This window comes from Camarhynchus parvulus, chromosome 1A, assembly GCF_901933205.1.
Source record: "Camarhynchus parvulus chromosome 1A, STF_HiC, whole genome shotgun sequence".
NCBI lineage: Eukaryota > Metazoa > Chordata > Aves > Passeriformes > Thraupidae > Camarhynchus > Camarhynchus parvulus.
Window position 1 is genome coordinate 50,073,509 of NC_044586.1, and position 22,311 is coordinate 50,095,819.

Sequence of the window (22,311 nt, forward strand, 5' to 3'; positions counted from 1 at the left end):
TTCACCATTCATTTCCTGCTCTTCTATTTTTGGTTCTTTTAAATTTTTAAAGTTTTGTGTGTCAACCAGAGACAAAAGTAATTCTTTCATTCTGCCCTGGCATTTTTCTTCATTATTTTTGACAAATGTAAGTTGATCTTCTTAGACTTGTGGAATGTAACCAGTTCTATCAGATCTGTAGATGATAACAAAGATTGATAGCGCTTCATGTAACAGGCCACAGCATCACTGAAGGGCAATAACAAACGTTAGAAGAAACAGTCATTAAAGGTTATATTGAGAAATTGTCAACATTTTTATGCCAGTCACACAACAATCAAAATCAGTTTCTTGTGTTAATATATAAGAAATCTACCTTTTGAGACACACACTTTATTGTCTGTGAATTCTGATGGTTTGTTTGCCATTTAGAATTACTCATTTTTAAGAGAGAAAATGTTTTAGTGCTGTAATTTTTGAGAGATGAAAATAGAAAAATAGCAGTGTTTTGATAGGGAAACACATCATCACTTACCTTCTCTGCTGATTGGGCCGTACCAAAAAAGATTGGAATAAAAGCTAACCAAATTATGCAGGTTGTGTACATAGTAAATCCAATAGGTTTTGCTTCATTGAAGGTCTCTGGAACCCCTCTTGTTTTAATAGCATAAACAGTGCATGTGACCATCAAGAGAATACTATATCCAAGGGAACAAATGAGAGAAAGATCTGAAATGTCACATTTGAGAACTCCTCTGGCATTTTCTGGTTCAAGTGTCCTCTGCTCTCCATAGTCTACAATGGTATGTGGCGGATCGATAGCAAACCAGATGAAGACTCCAATAAGCTGGAAGGAGATGAGGCTGAAAGTGATCACCAGCTGAGAAGCTGGACTAATAAATTTGGGAGCTGTGACAGATTTTTTACCTTGTTCAAATATTCTGTGAATCCTGTTTGTTTTGGTGAGCAACGCAGCATAGCTGAAACACATGCCGAGTCCTAAAAAGATCCTTCGAAATGAGCAGACCACTGTATCAGGAGCTGCAATCATTAAAAAAGTAATGGAGTAACAGAGAAAAATCCCGGTCAGGAGCACATAGCTGAGCTCCCGCCCGGAGGCCCTGACGATGGGCGTGTCGTTGTGGCGGACAAATGTCACAATCACAAAGGTGGTGGCAATTATCCCGAGAATAGCTATGAAGACAGGCACGATGGCCCAAGGAGAATGCCACTCCAGCTTGATTATAGGGATAAGCTGGCAATCCGTGCGGTTGGCATTTGGCCTCTTGTTAATGGGACAGAGTTCACAGTTGAATTCATCCACCTGGTAATGGTAGCCCTCGCAGCGCTCGCAGTGCCAGCAGCAGGGCACTCCCTTCACCGTCTTCTTTCTTTCCCCAGCTTTACACGGCAGGCTGCAGACAGATGCTGGATGAGTGTGTTCTCTGTTAGCCCACTGCATATCTTCTACCTGTGGGTATAAAAAATTAATGAGGCTTCTATTTTCCTTCATTTATAATATCCTAATCCTGGCCACAGGTTTGCCATAAATCACTACTTGCTGACAGCACAAATACAGTTTACCATAATAAGAAACCTGCTTCTTTCCCTTGCACTGACTTTAAAAAAGTGTTAAATGATTGTGTCCAATAAATCATTTATGCCACAGGCTTGATGAGTGTCATTAGTTTCTATTTACCTCTTTACTGCTGACCAAATTGACATCTGTAAAGATATTTATTGACTCCAGGCTACTTTAAAAGCAAAAAGCCTCATACACAGTGCTGTAAAAAGTTAATCACATACAAATATAAATATCAGTGGTTCTCAAACATTTAATTACAAAATATGTCTATTTTCAGAGTGAGCTTCAGAGCAATTTCTGGTACAGTAAAGAAATAAATTAAAATCTCCACGCATCAGCTCTAGCAAAACGAAGAGTTCCATGTACTGTGATGCCATCCCTTCCACAAATGTGGATATTTTACACTTTTCCACTTTTGATGCCTTGGAATACTCAAAAGTATTTTGTTTGCATTTCTAGAAGATTAAAATAAGTATATACTGCTTTCTGAATAACAATGGAAAAAGATGTCATGGCTACTGCCTTAGTTCTCCTGATATAATAAGTCCAGGGATCCTTTTGTAGCACAGAACAATGCAATCTTGTTTTAGAAATCCCAGCTTTCTCTGCAGCAGCACATTAGCAAAATACACTTTTTTCATTCACCTATGTATTCTTCCTGCATGCCCTGCAAATGAAATCTGAATTGGGAACCCTTGGATTTAAAAAATTTCCTACTTAACATTATCACTCAGCTTGGTGCCAGCTGTCCTTAGCCCACCCTTATTGAAGCCCTGTTCTGCAGAGGTCACTGAGAGCGAACCCGAGCTGTGGGTAGAGCAGAGCCCCTGGTGGGCAGCAGAACCACTCCTTGTTGCTCCAGGCCCCACCTTTCATTCCTTTGTGAGGCGGTGAGCACTCAAGGACAAAGCATTTCCCTTGTTCTTGCCTATTAAGTACTTAGCACTTTTGTTTCATTTGGAGGCTGCACTCATAAGCGAAACAGCAGTAACAAAACTTCAGGCGTCAGGAATGTTTTCAGTTCCTTCTGGAGGAGGACAGAATGAGGACAGCTTATAAAAAGGGGTAATTTTGGCCTTTAAAGTTTATTTTTTCAGCAACTTTTCAACAGACTTGAGGGGAAATCACAGTGTAGCATTGCTGGCCTTATGTGCCTTCCCCAGAGCGCCAGTTCCAGCATTGCGCAGGGTGAATAAAGCAGCAACAAGCAGGCAGACTCCTGCTCTTTTCTGTGCCCCTTCGGTGCAGGAGTTAGATGTCCTCCACTCCAAGGGACCACAGAGTAACAAGGAGACAGGAATCACTCATAAAACCAGCTCTGTGAACCCTCAGGGTCACTCGAGGATTTCAGTGGGAGGGGATCGTGAATCTCCAGAAGTCAACCAGATTTTATATGAAGGATTGTGATGACTATGCAAAATACATCCTCTGGTGACTTTGGAAAAGAAAATCATTTAAGCAATTAGCTTCCTAAAAAGAACAAGAATAACCCAGTTTTGTATGAAACAGCTTTGATAGAGCTCCAGCAGAGCACTTGATACACTAAAAAAATTCACCTCTATTACAATCTCCTGGTTTTAATCACTGAAATCCTAAAAGCCCACATAACCCCTTATTGTTTCATCTACTGGATGTGAGAAAAAACATGCTATGACAAAATCAGCATGATAGTGAAGGCAATTTGTCTTCACATTGTTGCTAGGAGAATAAATACAAATCTTGTGATTTAGTCACACACTACAATAATGGGGGGCAACAGTAAACCATGGTCATTAATCCAGAGCTGTGGATAAATTTCGAATGACTCAGAAAATGACAGTACTACGTATTGGCTAGATTATAGCACACAATACAGGATCACCAGGAGAGCAGACACCACCTTATCCAGCATAGACTTAGAATGGCATGAACAGGCAATATCTCATCCAGCAGAAAGCCTGACAGGATAAAGCTTAGCTGTCCCATTTCCAAACACATTTGAATTAGAAAGGTGAGTTTATACCAGATCAGTATTTAATACCATGACTCTACAGTGGGGGTTTTTTGGCATTAAGCATCCTAAGGTCACATTTACTGTATTGTGAATCGATGGCTTAGATAAGTACAGAGAATTCCCTTTTGTCTTTTAGAGCTTCTACTTTACTAAAAAGAAAATTTAAAATTAAAAAAAAAAAAGAAAACCCTTTAATTTTACAGCTATTTACAATTTCACATACTTTTGTCCTGACAGTATTTTAATTGACTAAAAACATGCCTAAAATCTCTTAATGGTTTGCAAAACATTACAATGCCTCAGATTACACCTCACATTGGCAACAACTGATAATAAATTCCTACTTCTGAAGCTAGCTAACAAAGATTCACATATGTTTTTCACTCTGATACATCTGACACAAACTAAAAAAGATATAATTTCCAGCATATAAATTTATATAAAGTTATGAATGTTGAAAAACTCACTGGATAAAGCATTGTTTTCCCTAATAAAGGAACTATTAATATAAACACTATTGACTGGTTAGCCATAGAAAAAGGTCAAACAAAAATGATTCTTAAAGCATAGAAAATTCTAAATCAATGTAGAAAATAACCAGAATGAATGGCTGGGGTAGGTGGATTTTACAAGGTTTAAATCCTATGCTTTAAAATCTTGATGGTCTGGATTAATTTTCTAGGCAAAAAACCACATGTAGGGTGACCTAGATTTATCAAAAAGCTTTAAAAAAATGTCATGAGTTTTTGCTCACTAGTTTTGTACTAGTACAAATAGTAGTACTGTTGTAGTACTGTTTAAGAAGAAAGAGGAGATATAGTCCCAATAAACATTGGCCAGAGTTTGAAATTGAAAATTGCTTCAAAATACTTGTATATCTGAGAAAATTCTGGCATTGGGGGATGAAAACTCTAGAAACTTGTGGAAAGATGGGATTCTCCCATGAACACAACCATCTGACAATTCAGTTTATAGCTCCCTTAACAAAGAATTTGCCACAGTAAGAACCAATCAACAGAGCAAAACTGTTAATTCTGAGGAACTGATGATAACATTGGTCTGTATTTGAAATTAGAGTCTGAAGAAGAAGGTTATATTGACCTAATTTTGACATAGTTCAGTGGGCTTCATTAATGAAGGTTAACTGTCCTTCTGGAAAGTATATTCTGTTTTCATTTCAGCCGAAAGCAACCCTGTTCACTTAGCCCAATGCCCACTTCACAATGAGAGAGTGTGCTAAGTGGGAATAATTAGCAGATTCCTTTCACTAGCTGACTCTTGATTGAAAACAAAATACTGAGGTATGTATTTGCTCAGACTGCTACTTGGACAATACTCTAGAAGATAGAGCAAGGGAAACTATACCTCAGAGTGAGCACTGCGCTTCTATTACATTTGAACAGGTCTGTTAAGGGTTTCTGTACATGCAAACCTTAATAACTGGAAAAACATGTTAATTCTGGTCGTCTGGTTCACTCCCAGCTATCCACAACCTGTAGTAGTCTTTTCCTGTAATGTATTTTTGAGCTATTATTTCACATAATATAAAAGTAATAATTAAATGCAGTACAAAACATAATTACAATAGTCTTAATTATCTATCGGTTTTTCACTGATTGTATGTATCAAAGAGTCCAGTTTCTTGAACTTATGCAGAAGATTCACCCATGCCATTACTTTTCTCTCTTTATGAGCTGGTACTATTGATCCCACTTCTTCCCTGAGAATAACTTTTTAGAATAAATGACAGCAGGAACTGTTAAGAAACTACAAAACAAGGGAGGATCATTTGGGAACATAGAACAAGGGACAATTATCATTTCCAGAACTACTGAAAACCTGTAACAGTCAAGCTTTAAAGGGAGTTGCTGGATGCTCATCCTCTTCTGAAAATCATAATTTTTTATGTAGACATAAACACTTAGCAGTGGAACTTTCAAAAGTGCCAAGGGGAACTTGCTCAATGTAGCTAATTAATTTAAATGAGAGTTAAGTGCCTTGTCTGTTTAACTGCTTTTGAAAATCCCACTATGCTTCCATCTGCACTTTTCACAACATAAATACTTTGGAAAACTTGCCCTAAAGTGATCCAGAAGTTCAAATGTTAAAAAACTAACTTCAGGAGATCTTAACTTTAGGCACACATTTCTAAAGATTGTCATGGGGGAAAGAAACTCTCAGAGGCCAAAGTCAGACAAAAGAAACACAGAAAATAAGGTGGGTTTTGACATTGAAAAAGGATTAGGTTCTGCAACTCTTCAGCTCTTACTGATTAAAATGTCTGGGTCTGCAGCATTCTTTATATTGCTCAGACCTTACCAAGGCTGAGCCAGTCTCCGATTGTTAAGTAACCTTGGATAAACATGGTTTCTGGAAGATTTATTTTGTCACCTCATTTTCATGTAATATCTTCTAGATCCAGTTCATTACAAGGCAAAGTTCATTGCTAAATGTATGTGACATCATCTAGCTCAGCTGGACTGGGATAGCCTAGCTCTGTACCTAGTATTAGTAATGGTTTAAATATTATCTCAATTTTATTCAAGTAGCTCCTCTGAATTTGGAAAATACCTGGTCGATGTGCTATCATGAAATACCTCACATTTCCCCAAGATGTGGTTCCATTTCCTACTATTCCAACACTTGTCTGTGTGAAAACATCAGAAATACTTTGACAGCATATCTGCAAGACGTGTATTCATTTGCTATGAAATGGATCATGATACATAAAGAGAATGGCTTCATTGCTATTTCAACAGACATAAAAATTGTCTCTACATGAGATATTTGCCTGATGGGGCTGCAATTTGCTTTAATGTGCAGCATTAAGATTCACAGTTCGCTAAACTATTAAAATACAGACAAAATGCCATTTCATATCAAAACCAAATAAACACCTCTGTCCTTCATGAACATTGCAAACACAATTTCCTCTAATATCTAATAATAGAGCTAAAAACAAATGATGTGAGAACTTGGCTGAAAGAATACAAGATTGACATGATACAGTACAAATAGCACATTCACATTTCTGGAACATACATTCTTCCAATTACCAGGCAACTCATTTAGCAATGTAATTTAGCAATGCCCTCAGGAACCGAAGAAGACTGATCAAAAATGCTAATAGGTCAAATATAATTTCTGAATTATGTGTCCAATATATATGTACAAAAGCACTCTGCCTCCTGTTCTTAATTATCATGAAGAAACTTATCAGTTACTTAATTCAGCAACCCATGAACAATATAAAGAGACGTGGACAACCTTCAAAGGATTTTTCAGAGTATGTCGCTTGGGTAATATTTAAATGTTTCTGATTATGCTATATTATCACTTGCAAGAATTTTCATTTTTCTTTCAAATCTTAGAGCCAGATATTCATTTAAAAATGAAAAATTAATGTTTAATTGTTTGTTGTAAAAATGGAATTATGTGAGTTCTGGATAGAGTAATGCAAATGGTAATTAAGAGTTGTGGGAGCAGACAGACTGTAGTCTGTTAGCCAAGACTTTCAGAAGGATCAGGAGTCTTATATATAAATTCATGATACTTTTAATAGATATCGAGATTCTTAGCTATTACAATGACAAAGAACTGAAATAACACCTCCAACTATAACTACGATTTTTCTTATTTCTATCTCAAATTCCTGAAAGTATTTACCTTCTGACAAAAAGACCCATCATAGGAGTATAGCAAGAGAGAGAATTAAGGGAATTTCATCCAGTGTTTGGATTTTTAATTTGTCTTATATACCTATTCTCATAGTAAAAGTTAAAGTCTTTAATGTACCTTGTCCAATCAAGTCATCGGAACCATTAAAATCCAAAATTAGACTGAACTGGTTCAACTAGAAAAAAATTCATTTTGAGTCTAAAAATAATGATAAGGGCATTCTGTCTGCCAGATAGACTTATCCCATTAAAGAAAAGCTGGGTATACAAACAAATATTTAAGCAGGCATGTACAGAAGGGAAATAAGTCAATGACAAAAAAACCAATTTATAATAAAATAAAACAAAACTGAGAACTACTCCAGATTGCCATGCCAGTATAACATCACTATCATTACCAAATTTGTCATAATTGCTGTAAATTATTTATATCATTCACCCTATACAGATGTTTTTTCTAACAACTGAGATGTCATTTTCTTTAATTTTAGTCATAGATATTCCAAGAGTTCTGCAAGAAACATGGAGTTATATATTTGGTTTTACCATGTACTGGTTGAAAACTAATGCAGTCTAATATCAGTTTGAGGAGTCTAAGCTTGATGAGTATGAAAGGATCAGGCTGAAATACTACAAGGTAAATAATTTTTTCTCTTTTTCTTTAGGATCAGAAGTACAGGTTGTTGAAAGAATCCAGATGGAAGCTGATTTCTCCTAACAGTAAATTCACCTGCCCAAATTTCCTCCTAGGGAAACCAGTTACCTCTCTCACAGCTTTCTTGAAGGAAAAACAATTAAATTTAACATCATTTTTGTATGAACATTTACATTTGAATATTTACATACTATTTACATGTATAATTATTTTTATGCAAGTGTATTTTTATGAGTGCAAAGACTCAATACCAAAAATGCTTTCTCAGCATGTCATAATTTTTCTTGTCATCTCCAGTTTCAGAACTGCAATATCACCAATCTCTGGAATTACTAAAATAAAGAGAATGCATTTTTATTGTTCTGAACATGTTAACAAGTCCTTCTCAGTTAGAGAAAAATACTTATAGGGAAGGATGCTCTAAGGTAATGCATAAAAACTTAATGCTATTAAAAATATAAAGATTCTTATGTTCATAAATAGAGAAGTTTAAATACTTGTCTTGCTTTATTAATGCAAATATGTTATTTAGTGGGCTGATATAGTAATTTTACCTCAAAGAAACCAACCCATATAATTAAGTCAGATAATTACTAATGCTGGCTGAATACTTACATAGAGGAGCACACTGTGTTAGCCTAAAACGGGGAATAATCATGCCACAGTATCACAATATACAAAGAGTGTTTATTAGTGCTATACAGTCTTAAACTGCTAGCCTTTATATAGCTTGGGATCTAGTTTACTTTTTTCTTTTGGCTTGTTTTGGTTTGTGTTTTTTGTTTGTTTGTTTTTGTTTTGTTTTTACTTATACTTTACTCCTCCCATGATTTGGCTTCTTCTGATTCTTTCAGAATTGCTGACCCTAGCAGATACGTGGTACAAAGCTAGGAGGAGCTGCAGTGTAATACCTTCTTCAGTTTGCCAAACAAGAAGCATTAATATGGATGGAATAATTGGGAAACATAATTTTACTCTCAAATGCCTTGGGGAGTAGACAACACAAAGTGCAATGATTAGCAGGTCGTCAAATAAAGAACTAGTGTTACTGCACTGTGTAACCACCAAATGGAATTTTACAGAAATCTAGTAGGCACTTCAATATATGCAATTTATTTTTTTCCTTTACTGAAAGCATGAACCACAATTAATGTTCAAGCACTTGCTTCTGAAGATAGCCTCTTTATTTACAAAGGAGACAAGAAATTACCCCCAACCAAATCAAAGAAGCCAAACAAACCAAAACACACAACCACAGAAACATCCAATTCTAGATGACATTGGCAGACTTCGGATTTTTTGAATGCCCTTTCAGTGATCTACTTTCTATATTTTTAAAACATACAATTAGTACCAATGTATCACACTGAAAATCAGGTTTCCAAAGTTATTTTTTATGCAGACCACTTTCACATATACAATCTCCCTTGCATATCCTTACCTAGAGGGCCCTGCTGCCCTTACATGTCCCTGACATGCACTTGAAGAGAATTTTATGAGCATTTATAAATAAAACTCATGATGTACACATAGGGATTGAAGTCATTATACACTACCAAAAGCAGACTGTGCCGTAATTTTGCATATGTAATTAAACAGGTGTTTAAGAAAAGACTGGATGTGGCACTACGTGCCACGGTCTAGTTGACAAGATGGTGTTGTGTCGTAGGTTGGACTTCATGATCTCAAGGGTCTTTTCCAACTTAGATGATTCTGTGATTCTGTGTTCAAAACACTCAAATTAAAAACAAACTAACTAACTAAATTTCTCAGAAACTTGTCAGATTTAGATTTTAAAATAAATGGGCTTTTGAGAGGAATTCTTCCACCATCACATTTTTTGTCAACTGATTGGTTCTGATCAGCTCTAGTACTAAGGCTATGTGAACCATAATGCTTGAAGTACTTTTTTACTTCCTGCAGTTGATCATGCAGAAATAGCCTGCAAGCATACCTTAAAAAATTTAGTCTTTCAGGAAAAGAAAAGGAGCATAGTTCTTGCAAAGATTTTTTTAACATCACTTTCTTGTGCCTGGAGAACCTCCTTCATTCCTCCCAAGGCCCATCACTAGTCTAATAGCTTAGCTGCATTTCTTGATGAAAGTTTTAACACCTATAACAAACATGCTCCCTCCCAAATCCAGTTCTTTTAGCTACAGTTACCTAAATTAGAGCTGGCTTGTCCCAAGCCCAGTGCTCCATAGCTACTGTGTTTGCCTCCAACCTGTGTCAGGTGCCTTTCAAACCCAATTGTCCCCAGATTCTTCCTCACTTCACAGCTCAGCAAAGAGAAAAGGAACACAAGGGGTTCAGCACAGTTGCCATTTGAATTTAATACAGGTTTTTTTTTTAATTTTCAGACTATATAATTTCATAAATCCCCTTTGTTTCATGAAAAATATTCACCATGACATGCTTTTAATTATTGTATTGGTTAAAGGTGAGTTTATCAAAACAAAGAGCTATTGTCCCCAAACTCCTTCATGATGGGCTGTGAAACAAATGTACTGGGCTAAACCTTCAGCTAATTTAGTTCAGCCCAGTAAGTTTAGTACCGTTATGCTAATAAGTTATTATTTCTTAAGGGGATGACCTATCACAGTTTTTATCTTTAATATTGAATTATTTTTAAAATAGAAATTAGCCAATCACAAAAAAGCCTCAGTTCAATATGAAGAAAAAGATGCTGATAAGTTTGTTTAGGTTTTAATCCTCCCCCATTATTTTTAAATGGTTTAATCTATGTCCTATTTTTAAGTAGTTTAATCTACCTCCTATTTCTTGATCAGAGCAAAAGGCACTGTGTGTGTGAAACTGAAAAATGAATGGTCCCAAATTCCATCCTGAACAACCCTTTCTACAAATTAATACCAACACAGATAATATACTCTTTTTATTCCCTCTCTGCTTACAGATCAAGATGTCAGTGGCACTAAGGGCTGTACAAACCTACAAAAAATCATGGTCTCAATCTCAAAGAATTTACACTCAAACTATAAGATAAAGGAAAGCAGAGTATTTGCAGAATACAGAACAGATCATTGTAAAACTATCAAGGCAATACAGATCAGCATGATAGTCAGCAGCCATCTCAAATAGGGGTTTTTTGAGGAAATTTTGTCAAAAAAGATTTTTAACGAGGCAACAGAAAGAGGAAATCAGGGCAATTTTGTATCTATTTACTGAGCTTTCATCCAAGCATAAGACAGACAGCATGAAGGCATTGGCTTCACCAGTGACCTCCCAAAGAGTAACATAAAACAAAGCTGAAATATCCTGTGCATCTTAGCTTCTAAAAAATGTTTTAGCAAAGTGATGCACTCGAAATTTTGGGAAAAGTTGCCCTCACTTCAGCAACCTTCATTGACTCTGACAGAGGAACAGACAAACTCAGCTGACATACAAGGATAAAATTTATTTACTTGTCTGAAAAAAAAGAGGCACTATATACCTAAACTGTTCCTGACAGATTTGTCCAACCTCTTTTTAGGAAAGAAAAGCTGTAGTACATTATATTATGAAATAGATCAAACTCTAAACCCCAGAACACTATTTGAAGATGGTTTCCCACTTCAATGACACACATCTTATTTTCCAGCTCTTCTTCAAGAAGAGCCAGATCTTTTCATGATAAAGACTTTGAATTTTTAGCACCACATTTTAACACAACATAAACAAAAGAAACCACACTAGCCCTTTAAACACAGTTCCAGACAGGAAGACCACATACACAAAAAGTGTGAAAGTCTGAACTAACTCAGGACAGGCAGAAAACAGATTGTATTTTATACTGAGATTTCCAGCAGCAGGAGAAGAACTTTCGCTGTCAACTTAGTGCTGTTGCTTAGAATGAAGAGTCAATAATTAAATTTAAAATTCTGCAGAGAGACCTAGTGATCTGGAAGGAACAAAAACAAGCACGAGGAAGAAGTTTAAACTAGAGAAAGTGCCACACAACATGTTTAGTCAGGAGGGGAAGAAACAAACCAAAACCAAAAATACCTCTTACTAAAGAAATAAGGGTGAAGATTTTCAAAATGAGAGAAAGTGAAAGGGTTTCATACGGACTAAAAATATTGGGATTTATTTTGCAATATTTACAGAACTGAGTAGATAGCAAGCTCTTGAGAATTTAGGGGGAAATATGGAGAATTTGAAAACGGGAAGCCTAGTGCTTACATGCTGAAAAGGGAGGGAATGACGAAGCCAGGGAATTATCAATCATTCATTTTGACTTGGATTCCAAGAAAAATCCTGAAAGAAATAAACAAATACATTTCAAAAACACAGAGAAAACAAACAAGACAAGTAACAGCCAAAAGGGATCTGTCATCAATGGGCTGTCACATTTCCTTCAGTAAGAGGGTAACAGGCAATGTGGATGAGAGACAAGCAGCCAGGTGTCATTTATCTTAACATTAGAAAGATTTTTGACAACATCTCAAATTACACTCTCAGTCACAGGCAACCTAGTGAAACAGATTTAGCCCCTAAGGGCTAGGTGCAAATTATATCAGAAAGCTGAGGAAAGATAAATTTGTAGTTGATTTACTGTCAGAAGAGAAGGGATGGCACTGGGTGTGGTCTAGAAAGGTCTGTTGTTAGTCTGCTATTATTCAATATTTGTAATAACCACTCGCTTTGTCTCGATCATAAAATAGAGTATAGGGTGATCAAATTTGGGCAGTAACACTGGGAAAGGCTGAAGCCACGCTGAAGGTCAGAATACTTATTTCAAATGATACTGCAGAGTCTGAAAAAATGAAGCATCCAGTTTAACAGGGACAACTAGCAGTACATTATGGGTCAGGAAGGACAGAGGTGGCAGCTCTGCAGAAGAAAAAGAGATCTCAGGGCTCTAGTAGATTGTGATATATTGAACCAATGTCGTCCTGTTGCAAAGGGGCAGAAGCCAGATAAATGCAGATAGATACAACAGTCTTCCCCCTCTACTCTCCATCATGACTACATGAAATTATGTTTCTCCTGTACTCTGCACTAGTAAGACTGCAGTCAGAACACTTTCTGAAGGCTAGGTCATTGTGTTTCCCTTTGAAGGAGAATCAAATGGGGAGTCCAGAGGAAATCTGCAAAGATCAGAAGCACATCTAGAAAACACGATCTGTGTGACTAAATTGAACAAATTCCTCTTGTATAGCCTGAAGAAATAACATAGCCTAGGAGGTAAAACAACAGTCCTCAAATACATGAAAAGGATGAGGATGTGCACGATGTACACTGAATAAAATGAGCTTAAATTATAGCAAGAAGGAGTAAAGTTGGGTATTCTTAAGACATTTTGGAGCGATAAGAGTAGCTAAAAATGAAAGATAATGCCTTCAGAAGCTGCAAAGTCTTCATCCTTAAAACAACATAAGTGTAGAAGATGTTAACTTTATCCAAGGGCTAGAGAGTCTCTTGAGATCTCTTTTGCTGTCTTCTATAACGCAAAGGCAGATTTCAGGTACTAAATATTTTGGGAACAAATAAAACTATCATAACTAGGCTAAATAAATAGGAAAATAGAAAAATGCCAATGTACTCTCTTGACAGCTAAGTTCTTTAGGCTGTCTTTTGCGATTTTACAGAATACCTATTTAGGAAAAATATTTACAAGAAAAAAGTAAACAAGAAATTGTAATGATCCTACTTTTCCTATGTCTTGCATAATTAATGATGTATTTTAAATATGGTATGGTAAATTGCTTTTGGTTTGCAGTGAAAATGCTTCTCTAAGTGTTAGGGAAAGAAGGTCTAAGTAAAAGAAATCACCACTGCTGCAATAATAAACTGTTTCCCACACAAGGGAACCTCAATCAGTTTGGGATGTATTAAGCATCTAGAATGTAAAAAAGAAGTCCAACTTGGAGTCCTATACATGAACGGAAAACAGGCAGAGAAGTTGTCCTTAACTAGTAAAGTGATGCACAACCTGAAGCAAAGATCCTAAATAAATAATCAGGTTTATAACTCCATAACTCTTTCAGGGCTTTCTTCTAGAGCTCTTGCTAAAGACTGCTAAAGACAGTCTTGTATTCAGCACAAAACCAAGTACAGGAGTCCAGTTGCTCCTATGCCTCCCAGCATTTGCTCAAGGGATACAGGACATTGCCTCTGAGGGGATTATTAGAAGATCCAGCCTGCCAAACAAATGAAAGCCAGAAAACTTTAGAACTGATGACCCCATCTTTGAATCACTACAAAATCAGTATTTACAGCTCACCTACTCCAACCAGCCCAGGGCAGCCCAGTACTTAATTATCCTCATCCTTAGAATCTTCTAGCATGTCTGCATTAGATATCTCTCACTGTAATTCAAATCCACTCCTTCTCCTAATAGCCAAATTAACTATGCCTAACATAGTTCTTTTCCTGAATAATCCTTTCTGTATTGGAAGAGATTAACACAGCCCCCCTCAATGCAGTTTTCTTCAGACTAAACAACCCTAGTTTGCCCAATCTTTCCCTAAAGGCATACTTTTAGATGGCTGATCATTATAATTGCTTGCAGCTGGACTCTCTCCAGCTACTTTACTTTTCAGAGAGAAGTCCCCGTTCTGCTAAGGAGCTCACAGCACTGAAGGAGAGAACAGATCAATTACATCACAAGCCTAGGAGTTCCTTGCTGTAATGGCTTCTGGCGATGCAAATCAGTTAACCATTCCAAAGCTATTGCTTAGCCTTATGCCTAAGTTTTCCATAAAAATGGGAGTTCAATTCCTGCAGTTACCAGAAAGGGCACTGCAATCCTCCTTCTTTGACCCAGTCATTTCAAGCATATTTTATTGACATATTCAACACTAAATCTGTTTACTGTGAGCTGAAGTTACAATTAAATTAGCTATGCATTCTTCATTTCCTGCGTTAAGATGTATTAATATCACCATTAAATCTAGTGATACCATTTTGGATATTCAGAAAATAATTCCCTATCTTAAATATATTTTTTAAATAGTGTTTGGGGATTTATCCAGATGAGAAGTCCTGGATAAATATTACATTACTATCCTGAAGTAATTAAAATAATATTAGTGCAAGATGAAGAGAATTGCAGCAAAACAAACAGAAAAAACTATAATCATACAGTACTGTTCTGTTGGCTGCTGGTTATTTTCTTTCATCCTATAATAACTATTGAAGGCCTTTTTCATTTTCCTTTTAATGATTGTTAATTTTGTGGTAGACTTCCATTATGTAATACAAATGAGCAATAATTAATTTAATAATTTAATCTGCGATTTTTGCTTTTAAGGACTTTTAAACAATTTGCTTCAAGCTTTAAAGGGCAGCTCAATTTTCAAATTACAAGATGTATGTAAATTTCAGGGTGGTGTCAATGCTAAAACTCACATTAGCTTGTACCAGGGGAGTAGCTAACCCTGCTCTGAAGTCCTGTTGCATATGAATGCAAAACTCTCCGGGAATTCATTCAAAAGCTCCTGAATTTTTATTGTTCTATCACTGCTCACTTTTTTTACTGTGAAAGAGAAAAGAATATTTTAAAACATAAGTTCTATGCTTGTCATTCCTTTCCAGTTTGTTAAAAAAACAGGAATACTCTTGGTCCTGTTGGTTATGGCTATTCAAAGAACAATTCATTCTAATCATACCACTTACAAAAGATGAACACAAAAAGCTATAAAATATCTACCACCCAGTCAAGAATCCTGTGACAAATTCACAGCCAAACATAGAACTGCAACTTCATGCTTCATTTGAGGAACCTGACTTTCACTCACCCTGACAAGGTGAGAAAAAAGTCACTATTCATCCCAACTCTCAAGCAGAGACTGTTTCACTGGCAATTTCCTATCATTCTAATGAAGAAAAAATGGTTATCAAATTTCAGGACATCTTCCCAGCAGCTATCTTTTATCTGTTTTCTTTTTTGTTTACGTGTTTGTTTTTCTATAGAGAATCAGTTAAGAAGTCCACTTCATTTAGGGGGAAAAAAGACTATTAGGACCAAAGTAAAAAACTTCAGAAGGAAGACAAGTTGTCATTCTTCAGTTTTTCTAAGGTCATTAGCTCTTGAATGTAGGTTCTGTTTTGATTTTCAGTTATGTCTGAAATAGTTTCTGTCTAATATGGGCACTTCTGAAAAACATTTAATGATCTTTTAACATCTGTATTCAGCCTATTTCCTCTTCATCACAAAACTTTTTATATCAATACAACCCGTAACCTTTCAATAGCATAAAATCCCAATTTTATTCCATGTGTCTTGTGTTTTTTGTCTTGTATCCGCTTCTCATTTATTGCAGCCTACTGTTGACTTATCTTTTTAATCTAGAATTGGTCCTTAGCAGACACAATTTTCATATTGACCTAAGACACTAACAGTAGGGAAGAACAAATCCTGAGTTATACTACTTGACCAGTGCTAAGATCAGGACTAGTTTTGTGAAACCTAACTAGTCTAGAAACCATAACAGTCTCTTCTATTTTCAGCTTTATGTAGAATAAAGAAAGATAGCAGTACAATTTTGAGAATAGAAGAACCTAAAATATTTCCGCTTGTCTCCTTTAGTTTTATTTTTAACTTGGGATCAACAATTTTCAGTCAAATGACATGGGTTTGTTTGAGAAAAAGTTTGAACTCTACTGCCTTATTACATGCAGGCAGAAGAACACCCTGCAGGCCATATGATTGTCATATTTTGTTTATAGATATAATCATATTCAGCACTAAGTGCTTTTGTTTTGTATTTCCCTGTACTGTGTTCTTTTGTTAAACACAGGGCTTAGGTTCAGCATTTTAAAAACATCTATCAATTATATAATAGCTACCACAGGAAAAGAAGAGGCTTTCTGACTTCTTTAATGAAATACAGTGGCCTACAGCAAAGCTTGAAACTTATTTAATGCAGTTATGGAAAACATCAGAAGTTTTTTGAGTCATTTTCTTTTACCATGTCACAAGAAAGGGAACTAATGGATTTTGAATCTGTAACTTTCAAAAATAATTGACTAATTTCAGTGTTGATGGATTCCTTCAGTATTAGATACAAGACATGAGGCCTAGAAAAGAAGAGAAATCAAATACTGATTCAAATCTCTTTATGATCTGGCTGCCTTAAGGGAAGCTCACTGTCAGTGCGAGGTTGCCAATTTTTACTAGTTCACCAATCACTGTGCTTAAGGCTGATGGTGGTTATGGCTGTCTCTCTGATAGTTCATCACATCAGTGTAATTTTAATTTATAGTTTTCGTCATAAATCAAGATTATTATGGAAAAATGGATGCCCCTGAGTCATTTATATCCTCCGTGCATACACTCCATAAATGTGAAAGCTTATGCATCTTATTATTTCTAAGAGAATGTTAGAAATCTGTTATTGTAAAATCTCCTTTTTATTTTAACAGAACTCTTGTGCTCCAGTGAAAAACAAAACAAAACAAGACACAAAAATCCCAAACAACAAAACAAATACAAGTGAATTCTGTCTTTAAAATTCATGTTTTCACTTGAAACACAGAATCAGAGAAAGGCAGAGCATTCAAAGCAACCTGAAAGATCGTCTAGTTCCAGCCCCTCTGCTGTGAGCAGGGTCACCTTTCACTAGATCAGGTTGCTTAGAACCCATCCAACCCAGCCTCAAACAGCTCCGAGGAAACATGCAGGGGTTTTATATGCTTTGGATTTTTCTTAAGGAGTAGTATCACACAAGTTGATATCCACTTCAGCATTTTAACTGCATCAGCTAAATGTGTGATTTTGAAATCACCCATAATTGTGTCTGCCTGAGGACTCATCAGAAGACCAAAATCACTAACTTGGAAGAATATGGATTTAGATCTACATATTTCTTTCATATTGGGGTCTTTAAACACAGATTTTGGTAGATCCAAACAATGTATAAGCTTGAAATGCAATCTTAGATTGTTTCAAATTGTATCTTAAAAATATCGCCTTTTTTTTTTTAATCAAATATTAGATTTTAAAATTCTTTAACATTTCAACTTTTCTTTTTCCAACTGGTACTTAGCTTTAAAAACAGTATTTTTAAAGGCATTCAGAGCATGTTAAAATAAATGTTCAGAGAAAAAAAGAAATTAACCAAACCAAACTGAATGGGTTTCTAAGGAAAGGAACTCAGGAAGTCATTATTAAAACTTTAGGGCTGGGACTATTTCCATCCACTGCCACTGACAAAAGCCACCAGTCAACATCTGTGTCTAGCCCTTACAACAGCACATGCTATACAGAACAGTTTCTAAGGGTGAATTCATTATTAATCATAAAAGGAACTTGATTCATATTATAAGTGCAATGAAAAGCAAGCTTGTTTCTAACAACTTTACTTGAACAGATATTACATGGTTGAGAGCTCAAATTTGCTAAACCCACACATTTGTAGAGAACTTTTACATATGACCTGGTATGCAAAATGCTGTTGCAATATTAATAAAACATAACTTTTGCAAGAAAAGCTACCTTTGCCTGGATTTTTATTCATCATAAAAACTAGATTTTTTTTTTGGAAGAAAGCATTTTAACTATCAGACTTCCCTGAAAATTAAGTTAACTTTTTTCTACTGATAAAGAAAAGAAAATTATGAAATAAACAGAAAACACTGACAGTTAATGTATCATCAATGAGCAGAAGTTCTAAGGCAGTTATTTCTTTCATTCCTTGAAAATCATACTAAAAGTTTGAAAGGTCTGGTTGTTTCCAGTATATTAAGATCACTTAAAGTCAGGAACCCTTGGAGAGTAAAAGGACTTTACTAAAACAGGTGTACTTTTACATGGTCAGAATCATCAGACAGTCAGGTTCTTTGAGATTATTGTTGGACATTTCTAAATATTTGCTTTCAGGGTTTCCTTGTGTCTGTCAAAGACTGAGATACCTTATTCAAACTCAATAATCATGCAAAAATTTTAATTTGGAAGATCATTAATGCTTCTTAATTTAATTTATCTACTGTTTCAGCATTGTGATGCATTTGTTTTGTAAGTATTACAAGAGTAGGACTGATCAGTAGTCATGAAGTGCCTGTATCTGGAAGCTATAGTTGCTTCAGAGGAAATTTAAAAGGTCAGTTAGCCTAAAGGAGAGCATTAATACTACTGAAGTCTCCATGAAGAAACCAGCATCAGAGCTAGAAGGGTCTCTGCAGCTGGTGAAGCCTGCTGAGAAAGAGCCCCTTAGGGAGGGTGATGCAGAGTCTTTATCCAGCCAGTCAGCACTTCCTGCCCAAAGGGAAAACCAGCACTGCAACGAGAAAGGAACAAGTCTGAAGCTTGACAAGGACCCTGCAGAGTCAGTGAAACTTTGAGGAGCCAGAGACATCAGCAGAGCAACCCTGAAATCTGCAGGTGGTGGCCAGAGATAGACTGGGGCTAGCTACCAGGTGAGAAGACACAGCCCAGACAACAAACCTGCAGCAAAAATATGATCTAAATTAGCAAAAAGCATCTTAAGGAAAAGGAAAAGTAGTGGGAATGAGGAAATCGGAAATAGAAAAGGGAAACCTTTCGATTAAGTTATTTAGATGGAAGATATGTTCTAGTTTGTCTTACAATAATTTTTCCAAGGGTTGAACTGTACTAAAAACCTGATACTTTCAAGATTTATTTTTCTGACAGGGAAAATAAACAGATTAATAAAAAAGATAAATTTTCTGAAGCACAATACCAGCTGCATAGATGAACATAATCATAAACACATCATAGCTACAACATGTTAACACACAATTTGAGGAAGAAATATCTGTAAAAACAGGGTAGAGGTATCTACAGAGGATATCTAGCTTACAAATAGTCACTAAAAATCATAGTTACACATGTCTTCATTAAAATTAAACTAGAGGAGAAAGAGTACGGGGGGAAAGTATTATATTTTAAAAGCGTCTCCTTTAAAGAGCAGCAGGGTAAAAATTGTTCTGCCATCTTAATACTGCTTCACTTTCAATAAATATAGATGTTTTCACGGAAACTAATGAAAACATCCACTGTGTTCCCTATGATTCATTGGCAATCAAAAGCACTTCCCAATTTGCAATATGATGATCTGGAGTATTGACAATCATTCAAAATGATTGCTCGGTTTTAATATATTTTGTCTAGTGAGAGGAGGCAACAGCTTTGCCATAGCAGATCATCATCTGTCATAACTGCCATCAGCACCTGCTAAGAGTTTAGTGAGTGTGCAGGAGGAGCCAGCCCTGTGTGCCTGCTCACACCCTGGCCCGTGAGAGCAGGGGGTGGTGGAGCAAGAGCAGGACCCTCACACAAGGCTGGGAGCAGAACCTTGCACTGCAGGGCACTGTGCCAACCCACCCATGTAGGGGGATAGAATATAAGAAAATAAAGAGAGCGTAGAAAGTAATCTTACCCCTAAGGAGCTGCAGCGGGGCCAATTAGCAAAGATTAGGAACAGGCCTGACTTCAACAGGCCACAGCTGTAACCAATGAGAAGAAGAGGGCTATAAAAGAGTGGGTTGGCTGGTTGAGAAGGGAATTGGATTTAGTTGGCTACTTTGTGAAGAAGAAAGAGTTGGTGCTGTGAGGAGTACTGCCCACAAGAAACACCAAAAAGATGTGAAACTTTTGTGATAAGGAGACAACAGTATGGAACCCCTGCAATTAGATGACAACGCAGCCATATCTTCACAACTTCACATACTGGACAGAGCCTGCCTGAGAGCTGGAAAAACCAGTTGTATCCAGCACGTGAGCTCATGGTGGTGGAAAAAGAGAGCCAAACAACATTCAACACATCCTTAACTAATGAGAGATAATGAGGGCATCCTTAGATAAATCCTTTCCTGTCAGATTTGTGGTCAATGTGGTTAGTACAATGTGGTTTCAGTAGTATGAGTACCCATCAATCCAATCATATTTCAGAGTTCCCTTGAGTGCATATACATGAGGCAGAAATAATGGGACTGAAAAATTACAGGCGTAATGAAAAATTTAGACGTCTAGGGGGATATAGAAAAAGACAGATCATAATGAAACTAAAACTGAAGCAAAATTTTCAGTATCTTCTTTGATATTACTATATAACTGTTATGTTAGTACTAGAATTTGTGCAAAATGTGTGCATCAGTTTTTGAGTTAATTTAATAAATACTAACTTCTCAGAAAAATGTAGCAATTATCAAAATCTGGAATGTATTCCATAATAGTTATGATAAGAATCTAACTGTAGCCTTTTCCAGAAATTAATGTTTATTATTAAACTTGTTTAACCATTTTTTTTCCTTTCATGCCCTCCAACACACAGATATTTAGGTTAGTGAAGGGAAATAACACTGCCTCACAATCTGCAACACACAGCTTCTGTTGGTAGGATTTTTTTCTATTTGGCCAGATTAACTAAATAAATGAGTCCCTGACAAGTAGTTACAGATATTAAATTGTAGATATGCTAAAGTGGTTTAACAGCTGTGGATCAAAATGGGGAGCTATCATATGTGTTATTGTGGATAGCACTCAGATAATTATTGCAAAATAGTCTGATCAGGAGAATAATTTGTAAATATTTACTACACTGTCTTTGTGACTCTTCATCAGGAACCTCTCACATGGAAAACCACAGATATTCGAAACTTTCTCTTTGTGGTTTTATTGAATTCACTTCATGAACTTCCTTTGGTGTACCTAGTCATCAATTCACACTGTTGCCCTTCTCATCAGCCTTTAGCAAAACAACATTGGTATTTGCAGAGGTACCCAAACAGCTAACACAAGTATATTGCATATCTAATAAGGAAAGAGATTAAATTCATTTTTCTTCTTCTCTCTTTACATGAAGACATCTTCTTCCAGAAAGTATTTTGGACCCAAAAATTTCTGAAATTAAACCTTGATGCCTATTTGTCACACAAATCTATGTAATATATCCTCTGAATTTTGTTAGGACAGCAATTTTCAACCCAAATATAATTCCAAGCACAGATGGAATTTAACTACCCCAAAACTTGCAAAAGAGATTAAGACAGCAATTAAAAACACCATCTAAAGATGGGTAAATTGTGGTTTTTCATTCCTTCTGTTATGAAGTAATCAGGGACAATACAAATCCTAATTATTCATGTAGAAAAACACCTAAGTCTCCCTTTATATTCAAGGAATATTTTTATTGCAGTAGTTCATCATCCCTATGTTTTAACCAAATCAGAAGTGGTTAGAATTCAAACTTGTCTTTTATGAAATACATTTCCATCCTCTTATATTATTTGAAATACCTGGGCAATTTACCTGCCCCCATACCTTTTTTTAAAGGAAAAGTTATTATTTACTTCCCTACTTTATTAATCTCTCTGAGGAATAACAGATATAAAATGATTTGAAAATATCATCTGAAGGAGCTGATAACTACACGACCCATCTGACTTAAAAATATAAACAATTTTATTCAGGCTATTGTGCAAGCTTTTACTGCCTTCTCAAGAACAGAGGGGTAGTGCT

The 22,311-nt window shown here is 36.0% G+C and overlaps 1 protein-coding gene across 2 annotated transcripts in view; it reads right to left on the reverse strand.

The window, feature by feature from the left end:
• Nucleotides 1-22,311, reverse strand: part of GRM8 (glutamate metabotropic receptor 8) — a 314,702-nt gene that overhangs the window by 41,645 nt on the left and 250,746 nt on the right. For both annotated transcript variants that reach the window (XM_030959457.1, XM_030959458.1), the window contains exon 9: nucleotides 515-1,450. In XM_030959457.1, the coding sequence (XP_030815317.1) occupies nucleotides 515-1,450 (936 nt within the window). The remainder of the gene's footprint in view (nucleotides 1-514; nucleotides 1,451-22,311) is intronic.